The sequence below is a fragment of the Chrysoperla carnea genome, chromosome 5, assembly GCF_905475395.1.
Source record: "Chrysoperla carnea chromosome 5, inChrCarn1.1, whole genome shotgun sequence".
Lineage (NCBI taxonomy): Eukaryota > Metazoa > Arthropoda > Insecta > Neuroptera > Chrysopidae > Chrysoperla > Chrysoperla carnea.
In genome coordinates this window covers 13,684,088-13,704,526 of record NC_058341.1, presented here as the reverse complement: position 1 = coordinate 13,704,526, position 20,439 = coordinate 13,684,088, and the positions used below count along the sequence as shown (strand labels likewise).

The 20,439-nt window shown below is 27.5% G+C and overlaps 1 protein-coding gene across 2 annotated transcripts in view; it reads right to left on the bottom strand.

Moving 5' to 3' along the window:
* The window catches only part of LOC123300743 (RYamide neuropeptides-like), a 49,344-nt gene extending 34,717 nt beyond the window's left edge, over positions 1 to 14,627 (bottom strand). For both annotated transcript variants that reach the window (XM_044883385.1, XM_044883387.1), the window contains exon 1: positions 14,514 to 14,627. In XM_044883385.1, the coding sequence (XP_044739320.1) occupies positions 14,514 to 14,527 (14 nt within the window). In that variant the 5' untranslated portion in view covers positions 14,528 to 14,627. The remainder of the gene's footprint in view (positions 1 to 14,513) is intronic.
* Positions 14,628 to 20,439: the final 5,812 nt, after the last annotated feature.

The window sequence follows — 20,439 nt, the reverse complement described above, 5'->3', positions numbered from 1 at the left end:
TTACAAGTTGAAAGGTCCCAAGCAGATTTTAGATGATATTGAGCCAAAAACGACTACATTCTATTTAACTCTCAGCTTGCACAGACTTTCGAACCTGTAATCTTGCAAATTAAATTAAAAAAATTCGATTGGTAGAACCAACGGGAAGGTATACATTTGTTTAGCACGAGCTGTGGTTTTTAATCCTAAAAATAAAAATATAACTTAAGGACGTTCCCAAAAAATCATATTTTCTTTGGATCATCTTTAATTTGTGTATATGCAACCTAATTTTGTATTTTTGTACCCCGGAAAGGATATTATTAAACTCTTCTTATTTCGAAACGAAAACATATATAAGAGCTAAAAAAAAACGAAAATATGGAATGCGCCCAAATACTCTAAGCTATGTAGGTAATAACTACATGGTATCAATAAATAATTTGATTTTCTGTGGAAATGTATTACAGTGTAAATAAAAAGGAAATGCATTGATATTAATGCGTTGGTCAACCCAACCATTTTATGAACTTTATAGTTTTGAAGTAGGTTCAGGGAAATGCTCTGTGCGGTCGAGAACGAGCATCTATGTCAGAATTAGTAAAGCACAAGTGTATATGTTTAAATAAGTGTATAGCCTTAAACTTCAGCGGAACAAGAATAAAAAAATATATATTCTATAAGATAATCAAACTGCGTTCAAAACGATAAATTAACCTCCAATAAACTCCCAAAGTGCTTCGAGCCTCTAAAAAATTTGAGTAAACATAACAAAATCATTATTAGCTGGGTACTTACTTGGACACAAAGGAATGGATGAAAACAATTCTTTAGAGCTTTAGAAAATTGAACTAAAGGATTCTTCTGTGGAGGATCTACAAAGTTTTTCATTTACATACTTTTCATTTAAAAGATGCATTTATCGGCACTCCTACCATTCATTTTTTAAGTCATCAACGCCCGCCCACATCCAATGTAAGTTTTTTGAAAATTACATGAAAATTAAATGTTCATCGAACAAATCACCTAGTTTTTCATCGAATAAAATTTCCAAGAATTATTACTCTATAGAAAATTTATCGATATATCCACTATTTTTTGCAAATTTTTATAAATTTCATCCATTTATATTAATTCGATATTTCGATTTCTATGAAAGTAACTATTTGATACAAAATATTGCCAGAAGTCAATTTGTAACACAATTTATTTTATTAGTTTTTTTAAATAATTTCTGTTTTATTATTTTTAACCGAGAAATAAGGTGAAACAAAGGAAAGAAAATTTAAAATGAGTTTGTGTTTCTGAATTGGAAACTTCCTTTGAATAATTAATACAGAAAAAGATGTTTAATTTGATTTTACACTAATTCCTTCATTGTTCAACAATCATCACTTGTGGTTACAGAAATCACTCACTTCTTTTTGGATTATTGGCACATCAAAAATTCTCTCTAAGTTAAAATAAACTCAAAAGTTAAACCGTTCTAAGTGATATTACTATAACAGTACATGTAATTCACATATAATGTTATAGCTATAACAGTTAGCATGACAAAACACGTGCATTTTTTGTTACACAGAGTGTATGAAGGCTAAGTGTCCTAAGTAGAACACACTAAGTCTATAAGGACCATTTCCATACCAATTTCGCTGATTATTAAACTTCTCATTTATTTTGAGAGGGTGATTCATTTTCAAAACTCAAAATATAATAAAATTTTCGATTTCCGTGTGAAGAATAAAAACTTCCGATCCAGATATTTTATAACATTTTAAAGTCGATAAAAATTTGTAAAAGAATTTATTAAACTTTTGATAGTTGATGGCACTCGTAAAATAATAAACTGATACCCATCTATTTATTTTTCCCATATGCGTTTCATCTTTACAATGTTTATTAAACTTGAAATGATTATTATATTATTTATTGAATGTTTAGACGATATTATACAAATGCGTATACATACGAAAACAGACACACGCAAATATACGCATCGAACCCTTAATGTTTCAAATATGCTAAAATTCTAATACAACACCTGATGTACTCATATCAGTTATTTTACTAGATGATATAACACATATAATAAATGCGAAAGTAAGAAAGTTTGTTTGTTTGTTTGTTTTTTTGTTTGTTACACTTTCACGCTAAAACTTGCGAATGGTTTTTAATGAAACTGTACAGAAATATAGCTCATCCATCAGAATAACACATGATCTATAATTTATAAAAATATATAAAAATAAGAATAAAATTTAATCTGACATTTGAATCTGAATCATCATCTGAATTTGAATCTGAATGATTTGATCTGAATCATGGAAACTCTATTACCAAACGTATCTTTATCAATGCTCCAAAAAGCGTGAAAAAAGACTTTATTATGGGCTTACGGTTTAAAAATACACTCTATTGAATTCATTATAAATTCTTTAAGCAAATGGTATTGTTTTATAGTAATATTGGTTTAATAAATGAAGAAAGTAAAATGCAGAATATAGACTTACGAACAAAGAAACTGGATTATGTAAAATTCAAATTTTTCCGGAATACAAATTATAGATTATGTTACCATTCCATATACATAGTTAAGTCGCTCGGGAGTTTTTCTTTTACTGCTCGTCTTTTGTTAACTCGCTTTTTCAATCTATCCTTTTGTCTGAAATCGGTAATTTCCGATGTCATAGAGAGTAAAAAATTTCAGAACATGTGTATATCGGATAAGAATATACAATTATTGTGATATAAAATAGTTATTCACGATAGAAGTGGCATAAGATGGGCAATCAAATTTGCATGAGTTGGGCAATCGCAGATTTTATCTACGCCTCTAAAACGTAAAAATAAACCATAATTTTTAATAAAAATTTTTCATGAATTGATAAAACTAGAACATAAAAAAAGTTACTATACTAACTTGTTCTTAGCTTAGATTTTAGCAGAAAATTTGGCTAATTTGATTGGTTGAAAATGTGGTTGGTAATTAACTATTTACGCACACAAAATGAGTGAAGTAAGTAGTCCTTATCTCACATATAAAAATATGGTGGAAGTGTAAGGAAATTCCTCTTTCTTTTCATCATATTTTTGATATGCTTTTTGCACTCTTAAGTTCAAAACTTAAATAAAAAATACATAATTACACCAAATTTGGAAAAAATTTTGAAAAAAATAAAACTCTATAATTTTCTTTGATAGGTACTTAGAGATCCAAATTTTTGTGCACGAGTATATTTTAAATTAGAATATAAGAAATAAATAAATGAAAGTTTCATTAACATTCTTTCATTAGTTTTTACATTTCGAACTGCATAAACATACGTCGAAACACTTCAGGAATTCTATATTAACTTAGACCATTAAAATACAATCTTTATTTTTTTTAATTGCAATTATTTAATTGGAATTTTTTTCGATAGTTATCATAAAATTAAAATGCAATAAAACTTATCAAAATGAAAGTAATATTTAAAAAAAATCTGAAAATATCTTCGAGCTTTCTTTTCGAATTGAAAATACTATTTTCCTTAATACCCACGTACTGCAGATATTATACCTTTGATATTTTTAAAAGCACTTTAAATCTTTGAAAAACGATTTAGTTATTATTTATTTATAAAATAAAGATTAGTTTCAAAAAAATATTTGTATTGTTCTTTTTAACTTATCATATCTCATAAATAAAGCATTTGCACATTTCGGTTTAAAAGTAGTTACTCTTTTTCATGTTTCAAAAAATACTAAAGACTAGCAAACGATACAATCTTGTCAGGCACAAAGGTTTCTTCTTGTTTTAAAACACAAAGTTGGCTGGCATATATTTTTTCCAAAATAGCACAACAAAATAAAATAAAATATCATGGTAATAAAACTAAACCCATTTTTGGGGGGTAGTTGGGGGTTTTAATCGGTTTTTTACAAATTACAAAAAAACTATGTATCAAATTTAAAAAAAAAAATCCAATTAAAGTTCTCGCTGATGGTACATATTTTTTTTTCGACTTTCTTCCCTCAAAATTGATCAAGATTAGTAAGTACATTAAAATGTGTGAAAATAATATTAAAACAATTAGTCACTTATTATAAAATTGACCCTAATCTAAATTATAATTCGTTGTGTTAAAATAGTTACCATCAGTTGATTTACCTAAATCAGTTAATATAATTAGTTAATTTGTGAAAGATTAATAAGATAGCTCTGGTTATTCATTAAAACTGAGGTGTAATGTAGAGTACCCATAAGTTATACTAACATCGTATGTATATTATCCTTTATATTATTTATTTTATGTACTACAGTTTAAAACTTTCTTCTGGATAGATGGACAGGGTTATTCGTTAAAGCACGCCGTTTTTCATAAAAAATACCGCATTTAAAAAAATCTCATATGAGCAGTGGAGAGTTTAACAAGTGGGTGAAGGAGTATTTCCCCACTGGGACTCCCGGAAATTAAAAAGCAAGACGCGGATTCAAATAAAATGTGAATATACTTGATATAAAAACGAATAGATCGTAAGATCTATGCTCAATAAGTTGATTTAAAATATTTTCTACGTATTAATTTCTTCAAACTATCTATTATTTTTGATAAAAACTAGATAGTAGAGAAAAAAAATCGATGGTGGGAGGGCTCAAACTTTAGTTCCTCCACTGCTTATGAGACCCAATTTTTCTTTATAAAACTAGTAAAAGTCAATTCAGAGATACTGGGACACACTGTATTTATATATGTCTCACAATAATAATTAAATGCATCAAGAATTTTTATTTAAATTGTTTTAGTTTTAACGAAGTTTACGAAAACATCTTTGAAAGGTTTATATACTTTTATATATAGTCCACTTCGTTGCTGAGTAAAAAATCTTGTAGGTAAATTACAAAACTTTTTGTTCACAGATTTTTTTTTTAGTTTCTGATAAGCATTTTTTTTTTTATGAAACAACATTTTAGAAAAAAAATGAAAACATTAAATTCTGTACTTTTTATTGGGAAAATCATTTTGTCATGCGACAATCTATGCCTTAAAATAGAATGACGATAATAAGCTTTAACTGTTTCAGCAGGTATTAATAGTTATATGAATTTTAAGAAACCATAGTAATTTACACCGACACTATTCAAATGTATGAATGAAAGAACTGTCTAATAAAAACGTAGCCCACTCTTTTATTGGTTTCGTTGAACAATAACAGAGTGGGCTACTTTAGACCATTGCTGTTTTGTTTTTTTTAAATTTAAGTCCGCTTATTACTACCATATTGACGTCATTAGTAGTTTCAATTTAACCAAGTGAAAACAAACAATTAACTGAGTTAATAGTTGAAATACTCTGTATAGAAAATGTTGAATACCAGTGCTTGCATTGGTTTCTTTATGAATTAGAACAGTTTAAAAATTTTTCTAGAATTTTTTGTTCGTTTTTCGAGAATGATTTTCAAGACCACTAGTTTAAGCAATCAGCTAATTTTCAACTTTCTATGCTTTTTAGTTTTGGAGAAAACGGACAATAAAGTTTTGTCCTAATTTGAGCCCTCGCGGATAAATAGTGACGTTTACGAAAAAATATTTCAAACAAAAGTTGTTTATGTTTTTACCAGAAACATTTTAAACATTTAAACTTTCCAAACCTTCACCAAAATTTTGTTCATAGCATCAACATTTTTAATCGTTACAAACTTGGGACTTAACTTATTATACCTTGGTATATTTTATATATACATGCAGTGGTGGATTTACACTAGGGGCTATCGGGGCTAGTGCCCAGGGCGGCAGATTTTCTAGGGCGGCAAAATTTGGAAAGTGAGAAAACATTTTCTATACAATATATAATTAACTAATTCTTTTAAATAAACATTTTATCTTTCAAGAAATATAATTTATGCATTATGTATCAAATTAAAATTTTGTATATTATAATATAGGAAATTTAAGTGAAAACTATTAAAATAGTTTAATTAATTTATTTCCAATAAGATATCAAAACTATTAAAATAAAATTTCAGTCATAGGGCGGCATTTTCTTCAGTGCCCCAGGGCGGCAGAATTTTAAATCCGGCCCTGTATACATGGTATAAAAAGAACATAGGTATAAATTAAAAATCTCTTATCTGATTTTATGTATAATACAAATAATTACCTACATTATTAAACTTTTTATAATTATGATAAAGAATATTATTTAACGTTTTAAACACCATCTTCAATAAATCTTTGTAACAAACTTATTATGACTATTCTTTAGAAGAAAAAAAAAACATTCTTTTAATTAATAAAATAAAAACATTTAATTACTGCGTACGCACCAAAACAACACATAATAATTATAATGTAAATACGAAAATACGCAACGCAGAATACACACAAGCTTATTGAATTTTCAATCAGTGTATAACATGGAAATAACTGTAGGTATTAAAGTTTAATGGACTAAATGAATTTTTTTGCAAAAGTTTATCTAGTTTATTCTCTGATTTTATCAATCTCGGTATTTTAAGTAGATACTAATAACAGTTATTTGATATTTGACATGCCGACTTGATTAAAATCGTGGGCAATAGAGTGTATGTATACCAAAATTTTAATCCGGGATATTTTTGACATCTACCACGTGAAGTCATAGAACTGATGGACATTTTACCATCGACACAACTGCAAGAGCACCATTATTTCTGTCAGAAAATCCACTTTAGAAAGTTTATAAAACCTTAATAAACAATTATTGTTCCTTTACTAATTATTAATATAACATTTTTCTGGTTTTATTATTCGAAAGTAATTTTACGAACAATAAGGACTTTGTCATCGTTTAATAATTCATTATTTATTCGTGAATTTTATAAAATTATATGTGTATACTCGTGAACAAAAAGAAGACAAACATTTATCAATTATCAACATAAAAATAAATTAGAAATTTAATTTCGACTTTCTTTTCATCTAATAAATGAAAAAAAGCTTAATTTACTTTTTCTAATCAAGAACGTTAAGCTCGAAATAACATTTTGGCATTTTCTTTTATTGGCGTAGATATTTGGGGTATCATTATACGCTCTAGGCCGACCATTTTGATATGGTGTTTTTGCCCAATAAAACAATACCAACATACCAAATTTTAACAATATCAGTAAAAAATCCATCGCTATTATTTTGACTTAATCGAATGTATGAAAACAATAATATTATCATAAGCCGATTTGTTTTGTTCACGAGTGTATGGTTTTGTATGTTAATACTTTTAAATTTTGTTAATAAACAGTTTAATTTTATTAAAACTGAATGAAATTATCATCAATTAAAATTGAAATAATATCTTTAGTTTTATAGAAATGATAATTTATTATTTAGGAATGATTAAATCGATAGACATAAAATGATACATACTTTATGTAGGTGTAACGTATCTACAAAGTGTTCATAAAATTTAGAATTTAAAAAAATATAATTAATCTCTAATTATTTTGCATTTTATTTTAATTTGACGAGAACGAATATTTCGATAATGAAGATTATTGCAATTTTTGGAGCACTCATTTCGAGAAATCAACATTTTTACAATTTCACATTCAAAGAACAATTTAAAAATATCCCTACTCAGTTGACAGAGAAAACGTAAAGAACCGTATGTTCCCCTAAACAAAAACGTCAGCAAAGCTAACAATATTTTTATTATATCCATCATAAAACACTAAGTTGCTATTATTTATTTATCATTTTAAGGATTCTGTATACTCATCAAAATATATTATCTCTAAATCAAGCCACTAATGCCGCATTTGTATAAGACAAGAGATTTTATCCAGCATTTTGAGAAGACCTTCGGTGAATTTTTTTTTGTGCATATTTTGATTATTACCATTTTAAGGCTTCTAAATGAAATTTTTTTTAACTAAGTGGGAATTGTTATTACAATATTAACTAAGTTTCATGAGAAGACTTAATTCAGATAAGTGGGATAGTTGGGATAGTTTTTTATTTTCAGAATTCTTTGTGTACGGTTTATAGAACTTTCTGAAACTTTAATACAATGTTTTCTTGGTTCAGGAGTATGTTAAGGGGTCAAATACTTATTTTCTTGAATTAAGTATTGAGATCGTTGACACAAGAAATGTTTACTTGATATAAGAATATCAACAGCTAAGTAAACGTATTAAATTCAATCCAATAATTTTATCTAAGATAATACTGTGTACAAAAAATAAGGTGACATTTGAATTTATACTGCGCACGCTTGTGTTGCATTATGTATTCCTTCCGCCCGGCCAAACAGTCAACAAGGAATATTATTTGAATATTATGCGTCATTTGTGTAACGCTATCTGCCTAAAAAGGCCGGAATTGTGGAAAAACAATTCATGGTTTTTACACCACGATAATGCACCATCCCATATTGCACTCAGAATTCGTGATCATTTCGTCAAAACTTAACCTATATGGTTCTGCAACCACCGTATTCACCTGATCTGGCGCCGTGCCGTGACTTCTGGCTGTTCAGAAAGCTGACAAGACCGCTCCGGGGACACCGTTTTGATACGATAGAGGAGATTCAAGCCACAGCGAAGACGGAACTGAAGGCAATTCCGGAAAGTGACTACAACCAGTGTTTCGAAGATTGGAAAATCCGTTGGCATAAGTGCATTGCATCGGGACGGGATTAATTTGAAGGGGATAAAATTGATTTGGAAGAATAAAAAAAGAATTTTCAAAATAAATACAATGTTACCTTATTTTTTGGGCACAGAGTACACTACAAAGATCAGTGTGTTAAACACTTTTACGAAGTATCTTATTTATATCAAATGCAATTTAACTTTTTACAGGCTTAATTAATATATTGTACATTAATTTGTATGTACGTAGCCCTTAAGTGGTACAATAAATTCCCACTTGACAAAAAAGGCTTTTTTTTTATATTTTATAAAAATGTGAAACATATAACATAATAATGATCTTCATTTTCCTGAGGCCGTAAAATTTTCAAATAATATCATACCATAGGATATTATTTATATATTCATATGCATTTTAAATTTTAATAAATAGTTTAAAAAAAGTTTTATTTATTATTTTTTATTTATAAACAAAAAAAAAAAGCATTTGTTACCTTAAAACCTACTCACTGTCTGATAGAAAGATATAAAAATTATACTCATTTTTATTACGTTTAAATTAATCGGAAAAAAATATCGCAAAAAATATAATAAATAAAAGTTGTTTAAAATCCTTCTTTTCAAGACCAAAAATAAGTTAAGTGATATTAAATGATTGTATTGTCATCGGTCCTTGATGAGCATGCCAAATTTCGAGTTAATCAGACGTTTTAAAAGGGATCAAAACCATGTTGAAAATTTCTGTTACATACACATACACTAACATACTAACATACGTATGAAGCTAATAAAAGCGTGTTAAAAAAATAAGTCATATGGATATTCCATATACTGTTTTATTTCAAATTAAAAATGTATACGCCTAATTTGATCACCCTATACAACTTATTATATATGAAATATACATAGTATTATTATTAAGTTTAGTCCCAAGTTTGTAACGCTTAAAAATAATGATGCTAGGAAAAAAATTTTGTCATAGGTGTTCACTAAATAACCTAATTAGCCCATTTCCGGTTGTCCGTCCGTCCGTCCGTCTGTGGACACGATAACTCAAAAACGAAAAAAGATATCGAGCTGAAATATTTACAGCGTACTCAGGACGTAAAAAGTGAGGTCAAGTTCGTAAATGAGCATCATAGGTCAATTAGGTCTTGGGCCCGTAGGACCCATCTTGTAAACCGTTATAACAAAAGTTTAAATGTAAAAAATGTTCCTTATCAAAAACTAAACAACTTTTGTTTGAAACATTTTTTCGTAAACATTACTGTTTACCCGTGAGGGCGCTAATTAGGCGGAAATTTTATAATATGTACTATACTTGATTATCAGTTATGTATGTGTCACATGTTTGTATGTGTAATGTGATAAAGAAATCAACACTGACTATGCATGGTATTTCAATAATTAACTCAGTCAATTGTTTGTTTTCACTTGTTTCATTTAAGTTTGATATTCGATTATTGTAAATCGAGACCCCTTCATATTCATTTTCAAAAATTTGTACAAAATTAATAAACTTTTTTAAATTACGCTCTTTTTTATATATTTCTGAAAAAGATTTTCCTTTTTTTTTTCAAATATTTTTTAAACAGAATCTGCGTTTTTTTTTTTTTTTTTTTTAATAATATTTTTTAATTTAATTACCTTATATATTTTTCAAAGAATCATTAAATTTTTACAGGGATTAAAAAATGATAGAAATTTTTAACACAACACACTTTGTTTAACAACAAGATCGAAATAAAAAGTAATTTCATTACCTAATTATTATTTTACACAGGCAGAGTATACACGTAAATTGTTATATCACAAAGTTGGTGATACTTTGAAATACCTAAAACAGACTAATCTAATATAATTTATACTTTTTTTTTTTTTTTTGGTTTTATGAATATAATTTAAATTTTTTTCAATTTTGAAAAATAATTTGGGACATGTAAATTTTGAAAAGAAAAAAAAATACTTTGACTTTTAGTGTAATTAAAATGATATGTTGATTAGCTCTCAAAAAAAGATGGTACGATTTGAATTAAATTTTCAATTTTTCGCGGTTTTATATCTGATCAGAGTTGCCATTTTATATAAAAAACAATAAATCCGGATATACAAAGTTTTATTGAAATTGGAGACAAAAAGAAACCCTAGAAAAAATCACAAAAATTGTTTCTTCTGGAATTGGGTAAAACTCAATTTTTCAAAGTTAATATGACCCAAAAATTTCAATAAGCGAGTTGGTTTTACGACAGGGCGTGCATGTTTCCGAGATATCGCTTAAAGTTTTAAAATTTCATTTGAAGAGAAAAATTTTGTTTGGTTTTTTGTAATTTTTGTAAGAAAAACTGGAACTTTTTGTTTCAAAATAAAACTTGGAATTATATACAGTAATTTAGACCCCAAAAATATCAAAATTAAATCATTTGGCTATTAGTCGAGTATTTTCTAAGGTATAGTTCGAAATCCTATATGAAGAAAACAGTTTTAAAAAATGTCTAAAATAGCATGAGTTCTGTCCCTAAAAAACCAGTTATGGCAGCCTTAATCTAGTAACATGGGATCTGGAAACCCAACTAGCATTGGTGGAATATACAATATTTAAAATAAGTAATTATGAATTCATTGAAATAATTCCTAGGTATTATTATTAAGTGTATATGAAGTTAAATAGAACAATAAAAGATATATATTTTATTGTCATGTGGTAGAAAACTAATCAAATTCAAAACTTTAAATAACATAATATTAAACTTTAACTTATTTTATGTATTATTTACCTTTAAAACATAACAAATATTATTCATTTTATCATAATAATACCAATTTGTTAATATAATGAACTTTATTGTTTGTGCATAAATATACAAGCTGGTCCAAGTTATTAAAAGCAGGATTTCATCAATGGCAGTTAATTATTTTCAACTTTGATGATGAATTTTGTTATAACTTCAAATAATTAAACAAAATTTTCAATTTTCGTTATTTTGAAAATACTCCAGATATCGAAAAATTGTATTCTTACTTTTCGTCTTATATTGTCAAGTTACAACATAATTCACTAAAATTGAAAATAAATATTTTTTTAGTGGGACACAATTGGTTTTTTTCTTTTGTATCCAATAATTTATTAAGGTTTTAACTTTAAATTAAATATTTTTTCTTTTTTAATTTCCACCGACTAGTTTTGGAGAAATCTATGAAAACTTATAATCCATTTACTGTTTTCCCATAAGACCGATGTAAAATATGCCTACTTTTGAAATCAATTATTCATTTAAATAAGTGCGTACTCCCCCCCCCCACCCTAAATTTTCAGAAACGATTTAGGCTTACTCCAAATTAATATAAAAAAAATCAAGCTTTTTATCCAAAATATCATTGCCGAGAAAACGTACTTTTCTAGATACACGGTGTTGAAATACGGTTTGAAGAAAATAATATTTTTGTGAATATTGCCAAAACTACTGTTTTAAAAAATTGAAAATTTGGTACACAATTCCCTTAGTATACGGTACGGCATAAAATTATGTAGTGTTTACAAAATAGTCAGTGGGGTTGGAAATTTTTTCTCGAAACGAAGTAATGGCACGCCTATATATCTTGTAATTTATCACCAGCCTTGAATTATGAAGGATCTTGAGCTCATACTATGAAATTTTCAATTTTTCTAAACGGATTTTTAGCAATATTCACAAAAATATCCTTTTTTTCCAAAATTTCATTGTGTATTTAGAAAATTCCCCTTTCCCAGCTATTGAGAAATAGTCACTATTTTAACTATATGACGAAATTCTGCTGTTATAACTTGGGACACACTGTATATACCTATGTTTGTATATCAAGAATTGATATTCATTTATTATTTAGAAAATGATTTTAGCAACTACTTTTTAAAAGAAAATTTGACCGTCATTTGTTTAATATATATAAAAACACTTTTCTATTTGATACTTTTTCTCTTTTTTAAAAATTTCCTCAATTAAATAATGATTGAAACTTATTCGTCATGCCAAACCTCCCCTCCCCATATATAAAGATTCAGCCAATCACTTTCAAACAAAGGTTACTGAATTATGAACTAAAAACATTTTATTTTGAATTTATTTTTCTTTTTTTCCCCACCGATTCGTTCAGTTGATATACGTTAAGCTCAAAAAACAACAACACAAATTCAAACTTTTCAACCGGTTAAAAGTTTACAATTGAAATAATTTTTAATAAATTAAATTATTAGTAATAAATATTTTTAAAGATTTTTTCATTAAGGTAGTACTATCGGTAATAGACTTTGCATACAGATTTTAATGAAACTTGGCATAATTGTCCATTATTATATCATAATTAACCAGTTAAATTTTTAGGGGCCTTCAGAGAACTGGACAACTATGCCAAGTTTCATTAAATTCTGAATGCTATCGTTAAATTCTAAAGTCTATTACCGATAGTACTACCTTAAAGAAATATTTATTTTACATATGATAAAATGTTTTTTAGTATTATAAATTGATAAAGCTTTCCTCTACCATAAAATTATTTACACCTAATCTATTTCACTTAAAAGTATAAAATTAAATTTAAACTGTTTGACTAAAATTTTAATGAATTTATCATTCACACAGCTTTACTACAAAAACTTTCTAAATAAAATTCAGCTAACTGTGATTAAAACATTTTCAGAATAACTATTTATATGTACACATACATTGAATTTCAAATAACGGAAATTAAATCAACAAGTCATTCAATTTTAGTTAAGTTATTCGTTTTAAATTGAAGTAAATAAAAATTGTTTTCTAAAATACTTCGAGTTTATTTGAATTTATTTCAGCCAGCTTGTAACTTAGTAAATGGCAATCGTCCTAGCTTCTCCGGAAATATACTTTAAATTAAACTTAATTTACAAAAATTGAATTAATGGTTCTTTTCAAATTGCATTCAACAGTTAAAAATAATCAGAAGCAAATATTTTAAGATCTAATTGACGACTAAGTTTGACATATTTTTGGTTTAAACAAATTGAAAAGTCTCAAAACATTCCGAAAACTTCGAATAAAAAGATTAATCTACTAAAAATTAAATAATTAAAAAATAATTTTAGTTTAATTACTTAAAATAATGTGAAATAAAATACATTAAATTGATAAAAAAAAAATGTAAAAAAATAAGCAAGAAATTATAAAATTTTTATGTGATTTTTAATAATTTGAAAGTAGTTTTATTTATTTATTTAGCAATATTTGTAGGAAAAGTCTCTAAAATTTGTTTTGAATTATAATGATATTAAAAATTTTGAATTTTTCAATATACAATTTTTTAAAGAATTTAAATTCAATACAAATCGTACAGAATATTTCTAAGGGATCCTAGCAGCCAAAAAAATATTGGATAGAGTTTCTCTGGTACATTTTCAAAATTTTCAATCTAAACAAATTCACATATTTTGCATGTTTTATTTTAAGTTGCCATAACTTTGAAACACAACATTATCAAAATTTTGGATAACTAATCCTACTTGTGGAAGCATCTATCGAAAATTATATAATTTTATTAAAAACTGAGGGTTAACTTCCATTGAACTTTAATTCTACTTATAAATTTTATAATATACAACTATATTGTGACATGTTTCGATGCTATTGACTCATCAATAAACTCAAAACATTTTTAATTGTTTACAAAATTATCAAATATAATTACTAAAAAATTCAATTTGATTAAAAATCACTTTATTAAAAATTTTTTTAAAAATAAAAATAAAAAAATTAAAAACAAGAATTTCATAATAAATTCAATAAAATATTTAAAAACTTTTTTTTTATATAGAAAAATGATTGTTAAATGAAGCAAAAAAAAAAAAGAAAAATCAAAAAAGTTTGGTTGGAAATGTTCAATATATTATTATATAGTAGTTAAAGTGGAAAACTTACCGTTTCTCATTCATTGTTGTGAAAATGCAAGCAACAAATGAAAACGTATATATGTATATATATATAGATATTAAATGTTATATAGAAATTTTCACGACAAGTTTATACGTTGTGTTTATAACAACAAGTGGTACCCGATGATATTATAACTTTTCTTTTATATTCGTGCGTTAGTAAGGGCTGTTTATGTATGGGGGTATATTTTATAAAGCTTGTTCTTTTTTAGCTCGCTGTATTAAACTAAGTGTAACTAGAAAAAGATAGTAGTATTAAAACTGTAATATCACTTTCTTTTTTTACTTTAAGTAAGTGTAATATAAAGTCCTAAAAATAACAATAACTTTGGTATATGTATATACGTTATATTATGATGATTGTTGCACTCGAGTCGTTATAACAGTTCTGCAGTTTGATTATGCTTTTGCGCTATATAACTTTTGTATGTATGTGTATGTTATACACATATATTACCAAAAAAAAAGGACCGAAATATTGAGCAAGAGACTTTGTTACGCACTATAAGCTTTATGCTAAAAAAGTACAGATCTACATATAAGGGACATCTCTACATATAATAAGGGATAGTAGGATATAAATCTTGGCTGAAATTTTCTAATTCAATTATTATCGATTGTCTCTAAACTTTTTTAGAGCAGGTAACAATCTAGCGTTTAAAAAAACTGAGCAACTATGGAGAATTCACTGACTTTTGAGTACGGTACATGAGAAATTTTTAATAACACTCGAAATATATATCATTATAGGCCTATATATATGGAATATATGCAAGGTATACTAGATTTAGTCCCAAGTTTTAAATGCTTAAAAATATTAATGCTACGAACAAAATTTTGTTAAATGTGTTCATAATATCACCTAATTAATCCATTTCCGGCTGACCGTCTGTCTGTGTGTCCCTCTGTGGACACGATAACTCAAAAACGAAAAGAGATATTAAGCTGAAATTTGTATAGCGTGCCCAGGACGTAAAAACTGAGTCTAAGTTCGTAAATGAGCAACATAGGTCAATTGGGTCTTAGGTCCATAGGAGCCATCTTGTATACCGTTACAAGATGTTCCTTGTAAGAAAGTTAACTTTTGTTTGAAGCATTTTTTTGTAAACATCACTGTTTACCTCGCAGGGCTCAAATTAGGACAAAACTTTGGTGATGATTTCAAGTGAAATAGATGTACGAAATATCTAGTTCTAGAGTCAATAGTTTGTTTTCACTTGTAATTTTCCAATTTTTGATACGTTATGTTTTTATTCAAACTTTAAAAAGTATCATTCTCATTAAAAAACTCTTTACTAACATTCAATTAAAAATTTACACTACCTATACTTTAATTTTCTCGATAAATTTCCCAACTCTACCCTACACAATATTTTCTATCTGTACATATTAAATTGAATACACGCATTCAATACAAAAGATAGACACCGATATCAGTTTTTTCTACACTCTATAAAACCCCACCATACTTGAAAGCCCACTCATTCATTTCTTTTCCAATAATGAAATAATCTTGTTTGTGTGTGTGTGTGTGTTCCTACCTTAACAATTTTGTGCTTTTTATTTAAATTTAATTCACCGAAGTATTTATTTATGTTTAAAAAAAATTTAATCCCTTTTGAAAATCAGGTAACATTGATTGCAAACAAGTAATTAAGAAACAAAAAATCGGCCACCTGGACTTCCATAATATTATCGGATAGATTAGGTAAGATTATATTGGCTGTCCATGATGGACACACTTAGGCTATGGAGCCCATTGTGGAACCATAAAAGTGTTTTACTACCTTTCTGCTGATAATTGCATTTATCAGCTCCTCAATTTCAGAGGCTGAGTGCACCTTCTTCATGCATATACCATGCACAACACCAGATCATCACAATTGTTAATTAAATTAATTTTGTTGCGTCGGCGGGAATCGAACCCGTTACCCTAAGCATACCGCGGACGGAATTGGTTACGCCTTAACCAATTGAGATAATAGAACGACAATATTATCGGATAGGTTTCATTTAAAATTAGAATCAATAGATGAAAGCTACCAACAAATTTTCACTGACTCTCTGTCTTTTGTAGTTTTTGAAGAAATGTAAACTTAAGCTTTTCCTTTATTTGATCTTTTAATTTGGAAAATAATTGTGTATTTACGAAAAATGTTTCAGTTCTGTGTGGCTATCTAAGAATGCCTCTCTTTCTGTACTTACACGAGGTAAAAACACAAACGTATAGACACTGTTGATTACGAGATTCAATAGTGTCTATACATGGTATTTCAACAATTAACTCTGTCAATTGTTTGTTTCCACTCTTTTTTAAATTTTAATTTTCCAGACAGAAATTCAGTGTTAATTAACGCAACTGCTCCTAGTTGCAAGACATAGTTCATCCCCCTTTAAGTTCAATAAAGAAAGAAATATTCAAAATTCAGCCTACTTAAAATGAAGGTTGCACTCGGTATATTTATGATTATATAATTTAAGACTTAATAATAAAATAATAATAAAGTCTAAAAACAGTTAAAAGAATAACCACAACAAAACAAAACAATGACCATTCAGCCATATTGCTTCTAGAACAATATCATATTGTAAAATCTAAAAGTATCATATATTTTCATTTATTGTCATTTCGGACATCAATAAAAGTATCATACATATCTATATATGTACCTGTATCTATCCCATCTATCCAATACTTTCCAGCAAATTTTAATGACATACAAAAGAGGAATTGAAGGAACGGCACAAATTATAGTCGAGAGAGAGTCAAATAAATAAATGTTACATAGTAGAGTTCGTACAAAACGAAGTGGCACCGAGCAAGAGAGAGTGTAGATACGAGTGCACATACATATACATCATACACTCTCTCTTGCTCGGTGCCACTTCGTTTTGTACGAACTCTAAGAATATATACTCTTTTTAACTTATTTGCGCGTCCACCATTATGACAGAAAAATAACACGCAAATATTTCTACTGCACAATTTTCCTACTTAAATTAAACTACCTTCATATAGATAGATAGATACATTATAGCCCATGAATTAGCCCAGTTGACAAAGGTCTCCCCCAGTGTATTCCAAACTTCCCTATTACCAGCTTTTCTAGTCCACTGACCGTTTGCAAAACTATCAATCTCATCTCTCCACCTTAGGTCAGTCCCTTTTGCGCTTGAAATTTTATGGTACTCACTTTATTTCCCCACAATTTTTGGGGAAATAAAATTAATTATAAGTCCTCGAATATCTTAGAATAATGTAGAGATGAAATGGGATGATATAAAATATCTATGGTATTCCATGACCTTATGAGAAACTAAAACTTATTTTTTAAAATTAAAGACAGAAGCCTCTCGACTATGCATGATATAAGATTATACAGATAGGTATCTATTCACAAAACAATTATTACAGGACTCCACTGCTAACTGAATATATATAGGACTATAGCAGACTATTGGAGTTACACTTCATTGAAGTCATTTTAAGTGTGATAAAATACTTCAACAATTGTTGAAGAATATGTTAGTCATATCCGACTAAAAATTGATTTTATTTTATATAAAATTGTATAAAATTCTTTTTGTATGAAAATAATAATGATGTTATTGAGTACCTACTTAATATAGTGATGTTCCAACTATGCAATCTTGCAGTTACATGTCAAATTAACCAGACAATAAATAAGCTAATGCAGACCTCGAAAGTTTTGCCCAAAAAAAGATTGATATGACTATTATAAAGATGAATTTGCCAAATTTTGGTCCAACGTTAATAATAATAATAATAATAATAATAATAATTAATATATGCCGATAAGGTATGTCGATAAATTTGACCAAGATATTCAAAAAATTGATTTCAGTAAAATCCAAAAAATTTGATTGTGCTCTATCACACCCAAATTTTATCCGATTTTAATAAACCAAGTATGTAATCCCACTAATTTTGGACCATACTTTTCAAATTTCTGGTCAAATTTAACCTTACTGCAATATTTTTCAAAATTTAACTATCATGCTTTCGAGTTTTGGCCCAAGGAGAGGTACAAGCGACTTACTTATACGAAAAATGGAAAATACAACCCAAAGTTAGTATGTTTCAAAAAAAATTTCATTCAAATCGAACAAAATTTGGCCAAGATATCCAAAAAATTGATTTTTTATACACCATGACGTCATCAAAATCCAAAAAATTTGATTTTGCTCTAGCACACCCAAATTTTATCCTATTTTAACAAACCAAGTATGTAATTCCACTAATTTTGGGCCATACTTTTCAAATTTCTGGTCAAATTTAACCTTACTGCAGTATTTTTCAAAATTTAACTATCATGTTTTCGAGTTTTGGCCCAAGGAGTGGTACAAGCGGCTTACTTATACGAAAAACGAAAAATACGACCCAAAGTTAGTATGTTTCAAAAAAAATTTCATTCAAATCGAACAAAATTTGGCCAAGATATCCAAAAAATTGATTTTTTATACACGATGACGTCATTAAAACCCAAAAAATTTGATTTTGCTCTATCACACCCAAATTTTATCCTATTTTAACAAACCAAGTATGTAATTCCACTAATTTAGGGCCATTCTTTTCAAATTTCTGGTCAAATTTAACCTTACTGCAATATTTTTCAAAATTTAACTATCATGCTTTCGTGTTTTGGCCCAAGGAGTCGTACAAGCGACTTACTTATACAAAAAATGGAAAATACGCCCCAAAGTATGTATGTTTCAAAAAAAATTTCATTCACTCTGTAAATGTTTTATAATCTACAAAAATGTCTTTATATACTCATGCAGTGAATAAATGGTGGAAGTGCAATTAAATAACGTAGTATATCCATTCTTACTATGTAATATGTATTTATTTGCGCTGCCACCATATTTATTTATTGTTGAAGAACAAGTACAATGAAATAATGTTCGAAAAATTGTATTTTATACTTATTTTTTCAAATTTTCGTTTATCAATTTATGAAAATAGACATTTTATTATTAATTATTATTATAAAATATACATATTTAAATTGCACATATGCATGTACATATGTACATATAAAATTACTTTTTGGGCAGGAATTTTTTTTATTTTATCGGTAAATTACTTAAGATCAAAATCAGAAGTTATCAAAGATCAGAGTAAGAAATTATTTAAGAAAGTAGAATTTAAAAAAAAATTTTTTTTTCGTGGACGGTTTTCGACCGTAACCGCGATCACCGTAATCACATAATCATAGTCTTATTGAGAACAGTATTAACATTTCAAGATAGATAAAATTCGCTCGGACCTTTTTTGTAACTAGCTATCATCCACAGAACGAATAAGGAACATAGTTTCAATATTTTATATTTATATCAAGCTGAAAATGTCAAAGACAAGTCCAGGTACTTTTGCAGCACATATTTTTAGTAACACAAAATAAGTTAATAAATTCGTATTCCTAAAATGTGCGCCAAAATAGATGATGATAAGCATAAAGATGGATAAAGATGGATACATAGACATTTGATTTTTATTTATTCAAACAAATTACATAAGGTATGGTGTGTGATGTAGGTATAGCGTATAACCTCTACGGCTTTAGTTATAAACAATTACCGATAAAATATTGACGATAAACATACACGTATGTGAGGGAATGTTTGTTTGTATGCGTATCATTCAACAAAAGCGTAGACGTAGAGTATCTCAAATCTGTTTTAACTTCATACGTAGATAGAAGTTTTTGCCACAAAAAAAAGAATTATTAAAGCATTTTCCATTGATAAATTATACAGGAGAACAAATTTGTACTAATTGTTGGATTTATTTCTGTAAGTTTTAGTTTTCAAACAAGTTCTCCAAAATGACTTCTACAAAAATCCATTTTGAACATCCTTTCACGTACTTTAAGAAAAGATACCCAAAG